The 15,734-nt window shown below is 44.3% G+C and overlaps 1 protein-coding gene across 4 annotated transcripts in view; it reads right to left on the bottom strand.

Annotated features, from left to right (window-relative positions):
* Nucleotides 1-15,734, bottom strand: part of LOC135552752 (tyrosine-protein kinase BAZ1B-like) — a 30,044-nt gene that overhangs the window by 11,235 nt on the left and 3,075 nt on the right. For 3 of the 4 annotated variants that reach the window (XM_064984573.1, XM_064984572.1, XM_064984571.1), the window contains 13 exons: nucleotides 15,446-15,562; nucleotides 14,356-14,500; nucleotides 13,946-14,162; nucleotides 11,847-11,968; nucleotides 11,388-11,585; nucleotides 9,207-9,380; nucleotides 7,410-8,982; nucleotides 6,239-6,377; nucleotides 5,883-6,016; nucleotides 1,454-1,565; nucleotides 1,194-1,292; nucleotides 832-1,012; nucleotides 410-595 (listed from right to left, as the gene is read on the bottom strand). In XM_064984573.1, the coding sequence (XP_064840645.1) occupies nucleotides 410-595; nucleotides 832-1,012; nucleotides 1,194-1,292; nucleotides 1,454-1,565; nucleotides 5,883-6,016; nucleotides 6,239-6,377; nucleotides 7,410-8,982; nucleotides 9,207-9,380; nucleotides 11,388-11,585; nucleotides 11,847-11,968; nucleotides 13,946-14,162; nucleotides 14,356-14,500; nucleotides 15,446-15,562 (3,397 nt within the window). The remainder of the gene's footprint in view (nucleotides 1-409; nucleotides 596-831; nucleotides 1,013-1,193; nucleotides 1,293-1,453; nucleotides 1,566-5,882; nucleotides 6,017-6,238; nucleotides 6,378-7,409; nucleotides 8,983-9,206; nucleotides 9,381-11,387; nucleotides 11,586-11,846; nucleotides 11,969-13,945; nucleotides 14,163-14,355; nucleotides 14,501-15,445; nucleotides 15,563-15,734) is intronic. The other variant, XM_064984574.1, reaches the window with a different exon arrangement.

The following is a 15,734-nucleotide window of genomic DNA, read 5'->3' as shown; positions in this document are numbered from 1 at the left end:
CAAATCACACTTTACCATACCATCCTCTTTATACCATATTTTGCTTGTACCTGAAAGAGGTAAGGGGTACAAATAAAATAAAAACATACTACATTTACAACCCACCTCAAGACCTAGTCATGAAACCTGTATTTTCAGACCCTGTAACCACATGGGTCTGTGAGAAAATATCTGTTTTACGTGGGTAAATTCAATAACAATATGGTTTAATACCTTCCTAATATGACTTGCAAACAGGCCCCATGGTTTAACCCCCCCCCCCCATACAAATTGCCGGTTACGCACAGATATGTATAAAAGGGGTTATATTTGCAAGAAAATTGTAAATAAGAGACTGTTTGAAAGGGGATTGCCTTGTTTTTAATTACAGGTAACATACCATGTTCTGACTAAAATATGTATTACTCACCCTGGCCTCCTCTGCCAGCTTCTTCTCCTCATCCACCTCCTCAGTCTTCCTGCTCTCCTCCCCTTCCTGCTTCTTCTTCTTCTTCTGCTTGGGGGCCATGAAGCCCTGCAGGAACTTCTTGATGACACAAGCCTGGAGAGTGATGACACACTCCCCAAAGTCCTTCAGGTTCTCCAGGTCACGCACCTGAACACACACAAAGAGAAAGATGTCAGAGGGGAATGGTAAAGTTCAGAGGTCATATTTTGCCGAATGTGCAAGGCACAAAGTCGAATACAGGTAAATGGGCATTGAGGAAGATCTTGAAAAGTTGGTTGAACAAAATAATGTGTATGGCCATTAGTGCTTCCTGACCATACGACCTGACCAGAATAAAGTCCTGAGTCCAAACATGTCAATTGATTGTATGAATAAATAGTTACCTTCTTTTCAAACTCATCCATGCTGTCGTCCATGTAGCCCAGGCCGCCCTTCTGGAGGCGTGAGGCCACCTCGATGACGTCGCTGCGCATGTACTTGAGCAGCTCGTGGTGGCCGTCGCAGCTCCTCAGCCCCGGGTTCCCCTTGCGGGCCAGGTTGATAGAGTGGAGGATGTCCTGGTACCTGTCAGCGTACAACACCCAGTCAGTCAGTCGCACATATACCTGTACCATGTGACCTAACCAGGAAAAACTCTGGGCTATTTGCATAAATACACATATATATATATTTTTTTTTAATTTAAAGTGTGGAGTCGAGTGAATTGGTGGAGGGAATGTAGAATGTAATACTTATGTCTCCTCACCTGACTTGCAGCTTGGTCTTCAGCTCGCTTTCTCTCACACCCTGTGCATGGAGGCTCTCCAACAGGTCATCGAGGTCCCGTGGAGCATCACACACAAACCTTCAACAATACAAGCTAGGTGTGATCACATAGTATGCCCTAGAACAAATAATAATCTGCTCTCTGGTGTAAGTATCGTTTCAACATTGTTATTTAACGACACACAAATCTTTTTAGTTATAAAGTCAACCAATGACCATCTCTGCCAGTGAGTTTCTTACCAGAGGTTCTGTCCCTGGTTGGGAGTGGTGGTCTCGATGCAGACGGCGGCTGGCGCCCCCTGGTGGGCTCCCTCACTCAAAGCACCATCTAGACTGCCACTGTCCTCAACATCTGCAGGACCAGCAACAGAATAGGGTCGTGTTCAGTAGGCACAAACCAAACTTGACCAATAGGAATAGCTTATTTTTCTAGTTTTTCTACAGTGTGCCCGAATGTATATGACCCAGGTTTAACGCTGCAACTACTACAAGACCATCTACTACAACTAATAATATCACTCAATTATATTTAGGGGTCCACAGCAAAGCTGTGAAACATTGTTATTCTCCGAATTCAAATAATTTTCTGGGACATGGTCAAATAACTCACAGCTAGATTGGTAAAGTTTCTAAGCACACAGAAACTACAGGACCATGAGCCATTTAGTCTAAAAGAAAGCCACTGATTGGCCTATAGGTGGCACTGTTATAAGTAGAGACTAAACGTTGTATGTAGGCATCTTTTACATGCTGAACAAATTTGCCTCAAGGGCCTATAAATCAAACCTGACGGAATTTTCCTCCATTTTGGAAATTTGAGGAAAGAAAATCAAATTCGGTACATAGGCCTCTTAACTTTAGGGTTCATACACATTGACAGATAGAATTTCATGACTTTTAACCAAATATCCATGGCCAACGTCTCTATATGTGCATGTAACAAAAGTATGCTTAATGTGGTATTGACACAGAGGCTACTCTCTGATCCCAAGTACCATCTCCTGTCGTTGTGGAAGGCACTTAACCCCCAACAAAAGTAGAATACCAGTTAGGCAGCTGTATAAAACACGTGGTCAACACTCAGCATGGAAAGCTACTGGATGTGCAGGCTTTTGATCAAGCCCTGCTCAAAATGAGGGGGGCTGGAATAACAGCCTACACACCCACTAGCTGTCCTGTATAACATTGCGACATTACAACCAAATAAGTTACGCCTTTTGAAATAATCCACTCATTTAATACAGCAGATCAAAATGGCCATGGTAGGCTACAAATGTTTTTATTAAGCTGAAGCAAGCACACAAATTTTTATCAGTAAAATGTACCTTTTTAAGTTGTCATATTTATCTTATCTTAGTGTTTACTTTGCAGGCTGACTAGAATCTATTGAGATGCAATGTCCCATACATTGGATGCCTAAATCAACTGGAAATATCTACAAAAGTTTTGAATCCTAAAGAAAGTCTACATCTAATATTACTGTTTCCAATTCACATTATTATTTTGATTCACATTTGACTCATCCCAATTGAACCAAATCCAAATTAATACAATGGTGAAGTGAAACGCTTGTTGTAAAAAATAACTGTTTTAAATGAATCAACTTTGCATGGCCTTATTCACAAGTGTCGATGGAAAGTTTTTTGGGACATGCCGACAAAATATGATAATAGCTAAAAAGTTCAAAAGATTTGTTTTGAATTGGCTACCTAGCTATTTGATTGTTCTTTATCATATTTTATAGGCTATACAGTGCCTTCGGAAAGTATTCAGACCCCTTGACTCGCCACATTATAACCTTATTCTATTTTTTTATTTTTTTAAACCTCAGTCTACACACAATACCCCATTATGACAAAGTGAAAACAGGCTTAGACATTTTTGCTACTTTATTAAAAATAAAACTGTAATACCTTATTTACGTAAGTAATCAGGCCCTTTGCTTTGAGACTCTAAATTGAGCTCAGGTGAATCTTATTTCAATTGACCATCCTTGAGATGATCAACTTGATTAGAGTCCACCTGTGGTAAATTCAATTGATTGGACATGATTTGGAAAGGCACAGACCCGTCTATGGAAAGGTCCAACAGTTGACAGTGCATGTCAGAGCAAAACCCAAGTCATGAGGGCGAAGGAATTGTCCGTAGAGCGCCGAGACAGGATTGTTGAGGCACAGGTCTGGGGAAGGTTACCAAAACAATTCTGCAGCATTGAAGGGCCAAGAACACAGTGGCCTTCATCATTCTTAAATGGAAGAAGTTTGGAACCACCAAGACTCTTCCTAGATTTGGCTGCCCAGCCAAACTGAGCAATCAGGAGAGAAGGGCCTTGTTCAGGGAGGTGACCAAGAACCCAATGGTCACAGACAGGGAGCTAGAGCTCCTCTGGAGAAGGGAGAACCTTCCAGAAGGACAACCATCTGTGCAGCACTCCACCAAATCAGGACTTTATAGTAGAGTGGCCAGACAGAAGCCACGCCTCAATAAAAAGCTTATGACAGCCTGCTTGGAGTTTGCCAAAAGGCACCTAAAGACTATGACCACGAGAAACAAGATTCTCTGGTCTGATGATACGAAGATTGAACTCTTTGTCCTGAATGCAAAGTGTCACTTCTGGAGGAAACCTGGCACTATCCCTACGGTGAAGCATGGTGGTGGCAGCATCATGCTGGGGAGATGTTTTTCAGTGGAAGGGACTGGAAGAGTAGTCAGGATCGAGGCAAAGATGAACGGAGCAAAAATGTATGAAAAGGATCAATTCTGCTCTAGAGCGCTCAGGACCTCAAACTGGGGCGAAGGTTCACCTTCCAAGAGGACAACGACCCTAAGCACACAGCCAAGACAACACAGGACTCTCTGAATGTTCCTGAGTGGCCCATCCAGAACCCGGACTTGAACCTAATCGAACATCTCTGGAGACGTGAAAAGAGCTCCCCATCCAACCTGACAGAGCTTGAGAGGATCTGTAAACAAGAATGGGAGAAATACAGGTGTGCCAAGCTTGTAGTGGCATACACAAGAAAACTTGAGGCTGTAATCGCTACGAAAGGTGCTTCAACAAAGTACAGAGTAAAGGCTCTGAATACCTAAGTGTGATATTTCTGCTTTGTCATTATGGGGTAGTGTGTGCAAATTGAGGAAAAAAATAACAATTTGATAAATTTTAGATTAAGGCTGTAACCTAAGAAGATGCGGAAAAGGTCTGAATACTTTCCGAAGGCACTGTATATAGGCCTACCTGCTACTGCAATGTCTGACCGTCTCTCGTTTCTTGAGCAACGGACCACTCGTCTCGCACGCGATGCAAGCAAACAGACGCTCTAAAGTGTTATTCTGATCCTTGTTTATATGTTGATTTTTATTTGATAATTTATTTAGGCACGGTTACATATTTTATCTTAAGAGATGGCGGGCAGGCCTCTGCACTCTGGTTATGAGTCTTTCTGCACTGTATGATATATGCAACTGGCAGCACAAAACTCAGATTTACTGTGGAAGGTAACTTCGATTCTAAACTACATCAAACCACAAGCACTGCGCGCACGCCTGTTTGCAAACTATGTGGAGGTATGGGATCAGAGCATGACAATGTTCTATTTCATACCAAGGTAGGGTAGGGGTAGTTGGCCAAAAAGTTTAGGAAGCCCTAGGCTAAGAGATAAATAAGGAAAGAAGATTTTACATGTCCATTAAAATCCTTTGTAAATCCACTCCACAATGGCTTATCAATGCCAAAGTTTCAAGTTGATAGGCAAAAAAAAGGAAACTATTAACAATTCACTTTGACTATGTTTTTAAAATTTTTATTACCTTTATTTAACATAACAAGTCAGTTAAGAACACATTCATATTTTCAAAGACGGCCTAGGAGCAGTGGGTTAACTGCCTCGTTCAGGGGCAGAACGACAGATTTGTACCTTGTCAGCTCGGGGATTTGAACATGCAGCCTTTCGGTTACTAGTCCAACGCTCCTACCACTAGGCTACCCTGCCGCCCTGTAACACTAAGGCTCAGAATAATCATGGGACTAAAAGTCAGATTTACTCAAAATGTCTTTTGACTCGTCACAATAGCCCCTAAAGAGTTTAAGAAAATAACACTGACGTATTCAAAGATTGTCACACTACACCAAGATGCATATTAGCCTATACACAAATATGCTAAAAATACTTTTAAAATCTTTTCATGAACCATATGACATGTAAGCCCATGGTTCAAGTCTTACCTACGTTTTAAAAAAGCAAGGGGATTGGTCAAAAGATGAGTAATTGCCAAATCAGATGTTGTGTCCATTTAAACCACCGTAAATCCACCCCACAGTGGACTATTAACTTGAAACTTGTTGTTGCTATTTTAAATAGGCACATAAGAGCATTCCAATTGCATAAATCACCTATGCAACCACGGACTCAGCATTGTTCCTAATTGACATTCCAAAGAAAAACTACACCGAATTTGGTATTGATATCTAAAACAAGGAAACTATAAGCAACTTATTCTTTGCATATGTAACGCTAATGCTCAAAATCATCTGCAATACGTCATTTCTGCTCACAGCTATATTTATTAATTATATTTCTTTACGCTTCTGGGACATGAGGCACTAAACATAGTACAGCTTATTGTTTGCAGACTCTCAGATGTGATGACAGTGTAATAAATAACTCACCGTTAGTCTCCTCCTCATCTTCAGGCTCGGCTGTAGCCTCTTCCAGGGTGAGGGTGTAGCTATAGTCAATGCTCTCGTGCACCCAGCCCTTCTCTATGTACAGGCCAGGCACCACATCAGAAAACAGCCAGTACCTAACACAGACACAAAGAGCTGGAAGGTCAATACCGATGGTAATATAAACCAACCGTGACATTAAATTAGTTTACATTTGACATTGATTCCTCATATATCCAAAGTCTTGGGACCATTGAGGATGCGTGCACTAAACCATAAAAGTGATGTGCATGTATCAAGAGTAAACTGTAAATGAAACACCTGAACTGGTTGTGCATCATTGAAGTGTGCGTGCTGACCTGTTATGGTTTCGATCAGTTCCCAGTGGGATTCTTCTCAGCACCAGTTTGGCTTTGGCGATGCCGTCCTGGAAGGCCCTCTCTGCTGCAGCCTTCTGCTTGCGGACACGTTCCTCCTCCGCCTCCTTCTCCATGCGCTCTGAGGGGAGAGAAACTGAATTATTGGAGCCGGTGACAAAAAAAATAAGATGTTTTGTTTTAAATAGGCACATAACAGAGCATTCCCATTGCATAAATCACCTATGCAATCACGGACTCAGCATTGTTTGGCTCAAATTCAACCATAGTCATCTCATCTTTTCTAATTGTCCTCCACAACAAAAATCGGGGAGAGGACTTTGGATCGGTCTCCGTCTGTTTATCACACGCAACCTCAGACCATATTGGCCCCATTTTGATGAAACTTGTGTGAATGATTTGTCTTACCATAGAGATCTGGCATTTACAAAATTACACTGATTGGTCAGATGTTGGCGCTGTAACAAGAGATTGAAAATGATAACTTTGAAAAGGTCAAGCCCCTCACCCTGTTTGACTTAGGGGCCTCAGGGACTCCGCCATTTTGAATTTGCGAAAAACACTTCAACGCTATTCTTCTGGCACCAACTGACTGATCTACACAAAACTTGATGTGGCATCTATGGACAAAGGTCTCAACGCAGTATTTTCAAGACTAATGACCAATAAACTTTCACGTTGTCTGATACAAATGCATATAAAGCTGTCAAAAGACATTCATATTATAACAATATTTGGTACACATGTTGCAAACACTGTCAAGACATAACATATGCAAGAACATTCATATCGACAACATGGTGGCGATATAACAGACACTTTTAGCTCTCTTAAACTGTTTGACTCAGAGTGTAGATATTTGGCACACATGCTCAGGGATGAGTCTAGCTAACCCACGAGATCTCAAACACCAACGTCCCGATTTTGACTAAAAGTGAGCGAATGATGCGTCTTGCCATGGAGATATGGCATTTACAAAATTACACTGATTGGCTCATGTGAAGCGCTGCATCATTCATGGGGGACAACATGTTTGCTGTTTACATGTTTAATATTTTTCTATGACGAGTGATAAGAGTATTTCCTTACCATGTGACCTGAACAAGAAAAATGGCCCAGTCTCATGACCTACAATACTCCCAGCTGTCCTTACCCTTGTTCTGTTTGTCCTGCTCCTCCTTTTCCTTCTTGGCCTGGATGGACATCAACCTCCTACTCTTCACCGTACTGATCATGTCTTCCGACTCGGTGGCCACCGGCTCCGCGGCCACTGGCTCTGCTTTCACCTTCTTCACCTCTTTCTTAGCGCTACCCTCTTTCTTTTTCTCCACCTTGGAGGTGGCTGATGGCGTGTCGCCGGCGATGGCTGACGGCGTGTCGCCACTGGCAGCCTCCTCACCTTTGACCTCGGCTTGTTCCTTACGCCGCTGCTTCTCAGCCCGCTTGCGGTCGTTGACCTCCTTGAGCGAGGCCAACCTCTCCTTCCACAGCTCGGCCGAGCGCTGCTGCATGGAGTCCACGTGGTCCTCCACCGAGTACGTCATGAGGATGCGGTGACACAGTGCTACCAGCAGGCTGGCCTTCTCCGTCGACGTCAGCTCAAACACCTCCACCGCCTCCAGCTGCTCGAGGAACTCACCGCTTACCACCTGGTCGAATCCCCCTAGGGGGCCCCAGTCATCCCCCCCAGAGCCCTGGCCAGAGTCATCGCCGTGGGCGTCACACGGACGCAGGCACAGGCGCACCAGCTCCGAGACAGAGTGGAGGGTGAGGGGGATCTCCGACAGGGGCATGTCCAGCTCGCTGTAGCCCTCAGCCAGCTCATCCTGCAGCAGGGTCTGCAGCAGCACCACCAGTACACGGTTCAGGTATAGGAAACCTGCCTTCTCCCCGGCCAGAGCCTCCATCAGGGCCACTGCCGTCACCGGGTACTGGTCATCGGGCATCAGCAGGCCCGCGTAGCAGTTGAGGAAGTCCGCTACCATGGCCACGTCTCCGAACAGGGAGTTTGGCAGGCCCTCTGGCATGTCAACCAGCTTGAAGACAGGAAGTGCCTTGCCGCCCTCAATCTCCAGGTCCTCATAGCGGCGCTGCTGCTCACGGCGCACCTGTAGCTCCTTCTCCCGCCGCTCCTTGGTCTTCTCCCGGAGTTTCTCCCTGATCTCCTCACGCCTCTTCCTCATCACGTCCTGCTTCTCCTCCTCGCTCATTGCCGCCCATTTCTTCTTCTGCTCCAACAGCTCCCAGCGCTTCAGGACCAGGTCTCGGAGCTCCTCTGGCAGCCGGCCCCGGTCCTCAGGCGAGAGGGCCTTTGCTGCCTTGGATATGAGACAGGACATGGCGTTCCTCTTGTCCTCCTTGCCCTTGTGCTCCTTGTAGTAGCGCAGCAGATGCAGGGCCATGGGGTGGAGGGGCTTGCCCAGTTTGGGGGTCCCTGGGCCAGTGCTCCGGGCTCTCTTCTTGGGGCTTCCAGCAGAGAGAGGGTTCTTGGCCAAGTCCAACAGGGTCATCTGCTTCATCTTGGGCTTCTTGGCACCTCCACCCTTTTCATCCTTTTTGGAGGATATCTTCTGACCACTCTTGCCGGGGGTCTTTTTGCTAGCAGCAGATTTCTTATCCCTGAGTTTTTTGCTGGATTTTGGAGAGGAGAGGACAGAGGCCCCACCATCTCTTTTCTTGGGGGTTCCAGAATTCTTTACCTTCAGAGGAGAGCCATTCATTTTCATCTACAATATAAACGGATGCATTATTGATTCAATCCAATGCAACAGACTAAATCTGCAAATTCTACATAACATTTAAATTCTCAATGGTCAAATAAGAAAAACAAACCCTGTGTTTATCTACCAACAGTCATATTCCAGGTGAACTAAGATTCTTTAGAAAACCACAAATCCAGCAAATATATCTGCAAATCAGATTACATCAGCATGTATAAAATTTGACAAACCTGCATGTGGCCCCAGATCGTGGGGCTCAGGGGCATGCCAAGAGAATCCTTTTTCTTCTCGTTCCCTGAATTCACTCCTCCCGGGGTGTTCGAGGTCTTCAGCTTCTTACTGGGTTTGCCGTCCGTTGAGCTCAGGCTCCTGCGCTTAGTTGAGACTGGATTCTCTGCAAAAAACTAGAAGGCAAAAAAAAAAACAGTCACATAATTAAAAACAAAATGTTTGATAAAAACATGCATACAATGCCTTCAGAAAGTATTCACACTGCTCGACTTAAGTCACATGGACTCACTGTGTGCAATAATGGTGTTGATTATTTATTTTAATGACCGCCTCATCCCTGTACCCAACACATTCAGATAATTATTAGATCCCTTGGTCGAGCAGTGAATTTCAAACAGATTAAACCACAAAGAACAGGGAGTTTTTCAAAATCCTCATCTATTGGTAAATGGGTAAAAGAAAAAGCAGACAATGAATACCCCTTTGAGCATGGTGAAGTTACTAAATTCACACTTTAGATGGTGTATCAATACGTCCAATCACTACAAAGATCGAGGCATCTTTCCAAACTCAGTTGCCGAAGAGGAAGGAAACCGGTTAGGGATGTCACCATAAGGCCAAACAATGGGGACTTTAAAACAGTTAGAGGTGAATGACTGTGATAGGAGAAAACTGAGGATGGATCAAGAACATTGTAGTTACTCCACAATACTAACCTAATTGACAAGAGTGAAAAGGAAGCCTTTGCAAAATACAAATACTCCAAAACAGGCATCCTGTTTGCAACAATGTTTGCAACAAGGCACTGAGGTAAAAATGTGGCAAAGCAATTCACTTTTTCTCCTGAATCCAAAGTGATTTGTGTTGGATTTGCTCTAATCAGCACATTACTGAGTACCACTCTCTATATTTTAAAGCATAGCAGAGGCTGCATCATGCTGTGTATGATTTTCAGAAAAAAATAAATAAAAAAGAAAGGGAAAAAAAAGACAATAGACCTAAGCACAGGCAAAATTCTAGAGGAATATCTGGTTCAGTCTGCTTTCCACCAGACACTGGGAGATTAATTCACCTTTCGGGAGGACAATCACCCAAGGCCAAATCTATACTAGAGTTGCTTACCACAAAGACAGGGAATGTTCCTGAGTGGCCGAGTTAGTTTTGACTTAATCTACTTAAAATCTATGGCAAGACCTGGAAATAGTTGAATAGCAATGATCAACAACAAATTTGACAGAGCTTGAAGATATTATATTAGAATGCAAATGTTGGTGGCCCCCCGGGTGTCACAGTGGTTAAGGGCTGTGCCAGAGACTCTGGGTTCGCGCCCAGGCTCTGTCGTAACCGGCCGCGACCGGGAGGTCCGTGGGGCGACGCACAATTGGCCTAGCATCGTCCGGGTTAGGGAGGGTTTGGCCGGTAGGGATATCCTTGTCTCATCGCGCACCAGCGACTCCTGTGGCGGGCCGGGCACAGTGCACGCTAACCAAGGTTGCCCGGTACACGGTGTTTCCTCCAACACATTGGTGCGGCTGGCTTCCGGGTTGGATGCGCGCCGTGTTAAGAAGCAGTGCGGCTTGTGTATCGGAGGACTTTCGACCTTCATCTCTCCCGAGCCCGTACGGGAGTTGTAGCGATAAGACATGATAGTAGCTACTAACAATACCACGAAATCAGGGAGAAAGGGGGGGTAAAATTCAACAACAAAAAACAAAAAAAAGAATGCAAATGTTGCACAATCCAGGTATGAAATAGTTTGATAGAGTTACCCAGAAAGACTCACAGCTGTAATCGCTGCCAAAGGTGTTTCTACAAAGTATTGACTCAGGGGTGTGAATAGTAATATAAATTAGATATATTTCTGTATTTCATTTTCAATAAATTAGCAACATTTTGTAAAAACATGTTTTCACTATCATTATGGGGTATTGTGTGTAGACAGATTATACTTGTATTATTATTTTGAATTCAGGCTGTAAGAACAAAAAGTGGAATAATTCAGGGGGTATGAATACTTTCTGAAAGGCAATATTTTTTTTCTGTTTTGTCTTTCTGTTGTATTCTATCTACATTTTCATTCTTCATCACATAATCCAGAGCTCCTACACCAACAGGAGTATATGTGGAGGTTTTTGGACAAACAAACAAAAGTACAAAACACCATATAAATCCAGGTTTACCTTGTGTGGATCCAGGAGGAAGTCGCTGAATTTGCTGGGCAGGTTGAACTTCTTCACCAGTTCATCCTCCACCACCCAGGGGGCCGTCTCTCCCATCCCAAGCCGGAGTGCATAGTGGCGGATGAAGTAGCGCATGATCTCCTTGGTCGGAGGGCGCTCAGTCCGGAAGAGGCTGTCCACTGGGACATCACTGATGACCTGTTGGTGTAGGGTTTAAACATTTATATAAATTACATAACAGACGCAAGTGTTGTGTTCATTAGAGCATGGAATGGAAAATGTTTTAAATCAATTTGGTAATGAAAAACAAAAACGTGTCTCTTATTCAACAAGTTCAGGCAGCCTCTTTCTGTTTAAATCCATTTTGCAACCAATGAACACGACCCAGTTACATAAAACGTGCACTTGATGGTCAGAGGTGAACAATAGACATTTTAAAACAGTGGAGAGGACACCAACCTTGTCTTCGCTGATCAGCTTCACGTCATACTTGTGTGGCAGGAACTTTGGCATCACCCATCTCTTCTTCTCCTCCTTCATAGCGGTGGGAGTTTTCCTGGGGGAGCGCCGTGCTCGATCACCTAATGGCAAACAAGCACACAGTATACTTTAACACATGTCAACAGATCAGGCATGTGTGGATACTATGCTATTTTTTACATGTACATTTGAATTTTTAAAAAATCATCCAAATCTCTTTAATGTGAAAACAGCCGTCTCTGAACTAGCCCACATGTCTTAATGATGTGTTATAGGGATGTGACATTAAAAATAATAATAATGGGTGTCAAACTCATTCCATGGAGGGCCTAAAGCAGGGGTGGGAAAACTTTAACTCGAGGGCCACGTCAGGATTTTGAAATTCAACAGAGGGCCGTATTTTTTAGAGGACCAATATTTTGTTAAAAATCAATTTGAGGGGGCCTCCCGAGTGGCGCAGTGGTCTAAGGCACTTAGACCTTGAGGCGTCACTACAGACCCGTGTTTGATTCCAGACTGTGTCACCGCTGGCCGTGGCTGGGAGACCCATGAGGCAGCTCAATTGCCCAGCATTGTCTGGGTTAAGAGAGTGTTTGGCAGGCCGAGATTTCCTTGTCCCATCGCGCTCTACCAACTCCTGTGGCTGGCTCGGCACCTGTAAGCTGACACGGTCTCCAGGTGAACGGTGTTTCCTCCGACACGCTTCCGGGTTAAGAGGGCATTGTGTCAAGAAGCAGTGCGGCTTGGCTGGGTCGTGTTTCGGAGGACGCACAGCTCTTGACCTTCACCTCTCCCGAGTCCGTACGGGAGTTGCAGCGATAGGACACGCCTAACTACCAATTGGATACCACGAAATTGGGGAGAAGAAAAAAGGGGGCGTACTTTGCCCCCCCACGGCCTAATGTCTGCTGGTTTTTGGTTTCATTTAAGACCTAGACAACCAGGTGAGGAGAGTTCCTTACTAATTAGTGATCCTAATTCATCAATCAAGTACAAGGGAGGAGCGAAAACCCCCAGACACGGCCCTCCACGGAACGAGTTTGACACGGCCCTCCACGGAACGAGTTTGACACATTGTTTAAACTGACATTTACATTTTTTTCTGCGGTTTTCCATTTACAACTACAAAAAAAAAATCACACATTTCACAATGAAGCTGTGCTGTTGCCAGCAATGGTTTGGGTCTCACTGTGCATCCCTTTCAGATGGTTAAACATTGCACCTGTACTACCATTACTGTACCTCAATTCTACCTCGCAAAGCTAACATTTTCTTCTCATTTAACTTCTCAAAGTATTGCCGTCGCTTGCCTCTCTCTGCCATTTTTTCCAACTTAACTACGAATCCTTGCAAGCTCACTCACATTTTGCAGTTTCAAGATTAGATTCCGCTAGGAATTGACTCCTAAGACTCAGTATTTTTGGAACGGAGGAGACAGAGGGGAGGGGCACAGTATAGGCAGGTCAGGCACCAGGCAGACAGAGTCAGAACCATTTACTATGCCTATCTACCGGCAACCAAAAGCTGTCTCTCGCAATGGAATGCTGTAGATCACCATTTATTGGCCTGCAATGCCTCGCAACTTCCATAATACAGGGCCTATCAATGAATAGGCTAGGATAGAGATGAGCACCATGCAGCATGTTGCCCTGACAGTCACTGCACATGGGTTTGATTCACACGGTTAACAGCATGGTAGCCAGGGCACCAAAACAGCAGAGAAGTAGTCATGTACTTCAACACACTTAGTTGTTGCATAAGTTGACCCACTATGTTGTTTCCTTTCTGCATTCACTTCATATCGCAGAGTCTACCTTTAAAAAATGTTCCCTAAGCTTTTATAGCATATTTTCTGGTTAAGCCTATAACACAGAAAATAATATGTTTTGTGATAAGTGCACTGTCATAAGAATGTTGTCGGGACATTGTTTTAGCTGTTAGGAATTTTTCTTAACGTTAAGGCTCCCAATTTCATTTAAACATTTACAACGCTACTATGTTGTGGATTTTGGTGCAGGTTACCCAAAATCGAATAATATAATTTCTAGCACAACATGACCCAAACGTGTTGTACACACTGAGGCTCTCTCTCCTGCTTTCCCTGGTCTCCCTGGGGCTCTCCTCTCTGGTCAGCTGTTGTTCCTTCTTCTGGTTCTCCTGGCTGGCATTCTCCTTGTCGCTGGAAGGAGAGTCACAGGCTCCCTCTAGCTTCTTCTCCGACGTCTCCCCCTCAGCGTTCCCTTCAAGTGGGTGTATCTTCACGACCTTAACCCGCAAACTCTTTTCCTTCCCCACCTAAAGACCCCAAAAAGAATTTGGGAAGGGGGCAAAAATGTTTTTCAGACTAATTACGTGTAAAAAAAAAAGTTTTTTTTTTTTTAATCAACATATTTTCCATTAAAAGTATTTCTTCCACCTTCATAGACTACCATCTCACCACATGAAAACAAACATTCACAGCATTCGACCAAAATAAAGACAACCTCACCAGAAAGTCACACTCTTCGTCTACGGCGTACTTGGTGAGGATCTCCACCCAGGCCTGGTCCACCAGCTTGTCCAGGGAGACCGTGTTGTGATGGATCATCTCCAGGACGGGCTTCTCAAACCATAGTGGGTATTCCTCCTGAAGCCTGGACATAAAACACTCATGTCAAACATCTCACTTATCGAACACTCGATTGAAATTGGCAACAATAAACAAACAGTCTTCTTATGCTAACTGATTTGGGTTGATTGGTGCACATTCATGCAATTCATTTTGACAGATGGTGGCTTTGTATGGCTATTGCTATTTTCATTGTTCGAGTCACCCGCAAATGCTTTCCGTAATTCAATAAACATGCACGCAGCAGTCCGAGCCGAGGAATGGATACAAATGGTAACATCTCAATGAAACGGACTGCTGGGACCACCAATGCCTATCCTACCTGTACACAACCACTTCTCCAGCAGGGGAAGCAGATTCAAACCCAGGCTTCCCTGCATAGTATAAATAGACATCTTTAAATACGGTTGCTGATCCTGCATGGCTTGCGCCGAGGGTGCTGGTGGAACACAGCCTGGCTGTGGCACTGCGCTGAGGTCATTTGTGAACAAACGGAACCCAACTTTCATTCCCTCCCACAGTGCAGCACTCAATGCCACAGCAGCCAACCTGGACACACTGTCCTGAAACTTATCAAATGAGAGAATCTAGACCTTGTCTAAAAACATTCCCTAATCCAATCCCTTCAGATGGACACAAGTGCTAGGGGGTGTGAAGTGCTAAGGGTTGTTTCTGGACCAGGCCACACACTTATTTTGCACTCTCTTTTCATTAAATAAAATGAAGACATTCTCCCCATCATTGGATTCAAGGATGACTCAATCCATACGTCATGCAAATAGAAAAGGAAGGAGGCGCACAGGGAAAGTCCAATAACACAGCTGTGAAGCGTGTGACCTTCAACGGGAGGCAGTGAGCAGTGTGTGCTACAGATCTTTTTAGCCTCTGTATAGAATATCAATTTATATTTATTTTGAAACAGAGCATTTCTGTTGAAATGTCACTCAAGCTAGACTTGCTTGTTACTCACAGTTCAGTGACTTCTTGCTCCTCCTCCCAGGCCTCCTTGTGTGTGAGCTGGTTGCTGCCGGTACTCTTGCATGTCCAGATGCGTTCGGCGTACCTCTGCAAGCGCGCCTCATACTCTCTGTAGCCATTTCATCAGGATAACAACACATATTCCCTTCAAATGATCATAGTATGAGTACTAGGATACAGGATAGGAATATCCGCTTAGTCACTTGACTCAGTTAGCTCTACGGTAAACCCAGAGACCCCTGAATTATAATTACTTAATCATGTTAGCAGCAATTGATCTC

Source organism: Oncorhynchus masou, chromosome 13 (assembly GCF_036934945.1).
Source record: "Oncorhynchus masou masou isolate Uvic2021 chromosome 13, UVic_Omas_1.1, whole genome shotgun sequence".
Taxonomy (NCBI): domain Eukaryota; kingdom Metazoa; phylum Chordata; class Actinopteri; order Salmoniformes; family Salmonidae; genus Oncorhynchus; species Oncorhynchus masou.
This window is presented reverse-complemented; position numbering and strand designations above follow the sequence as displayed.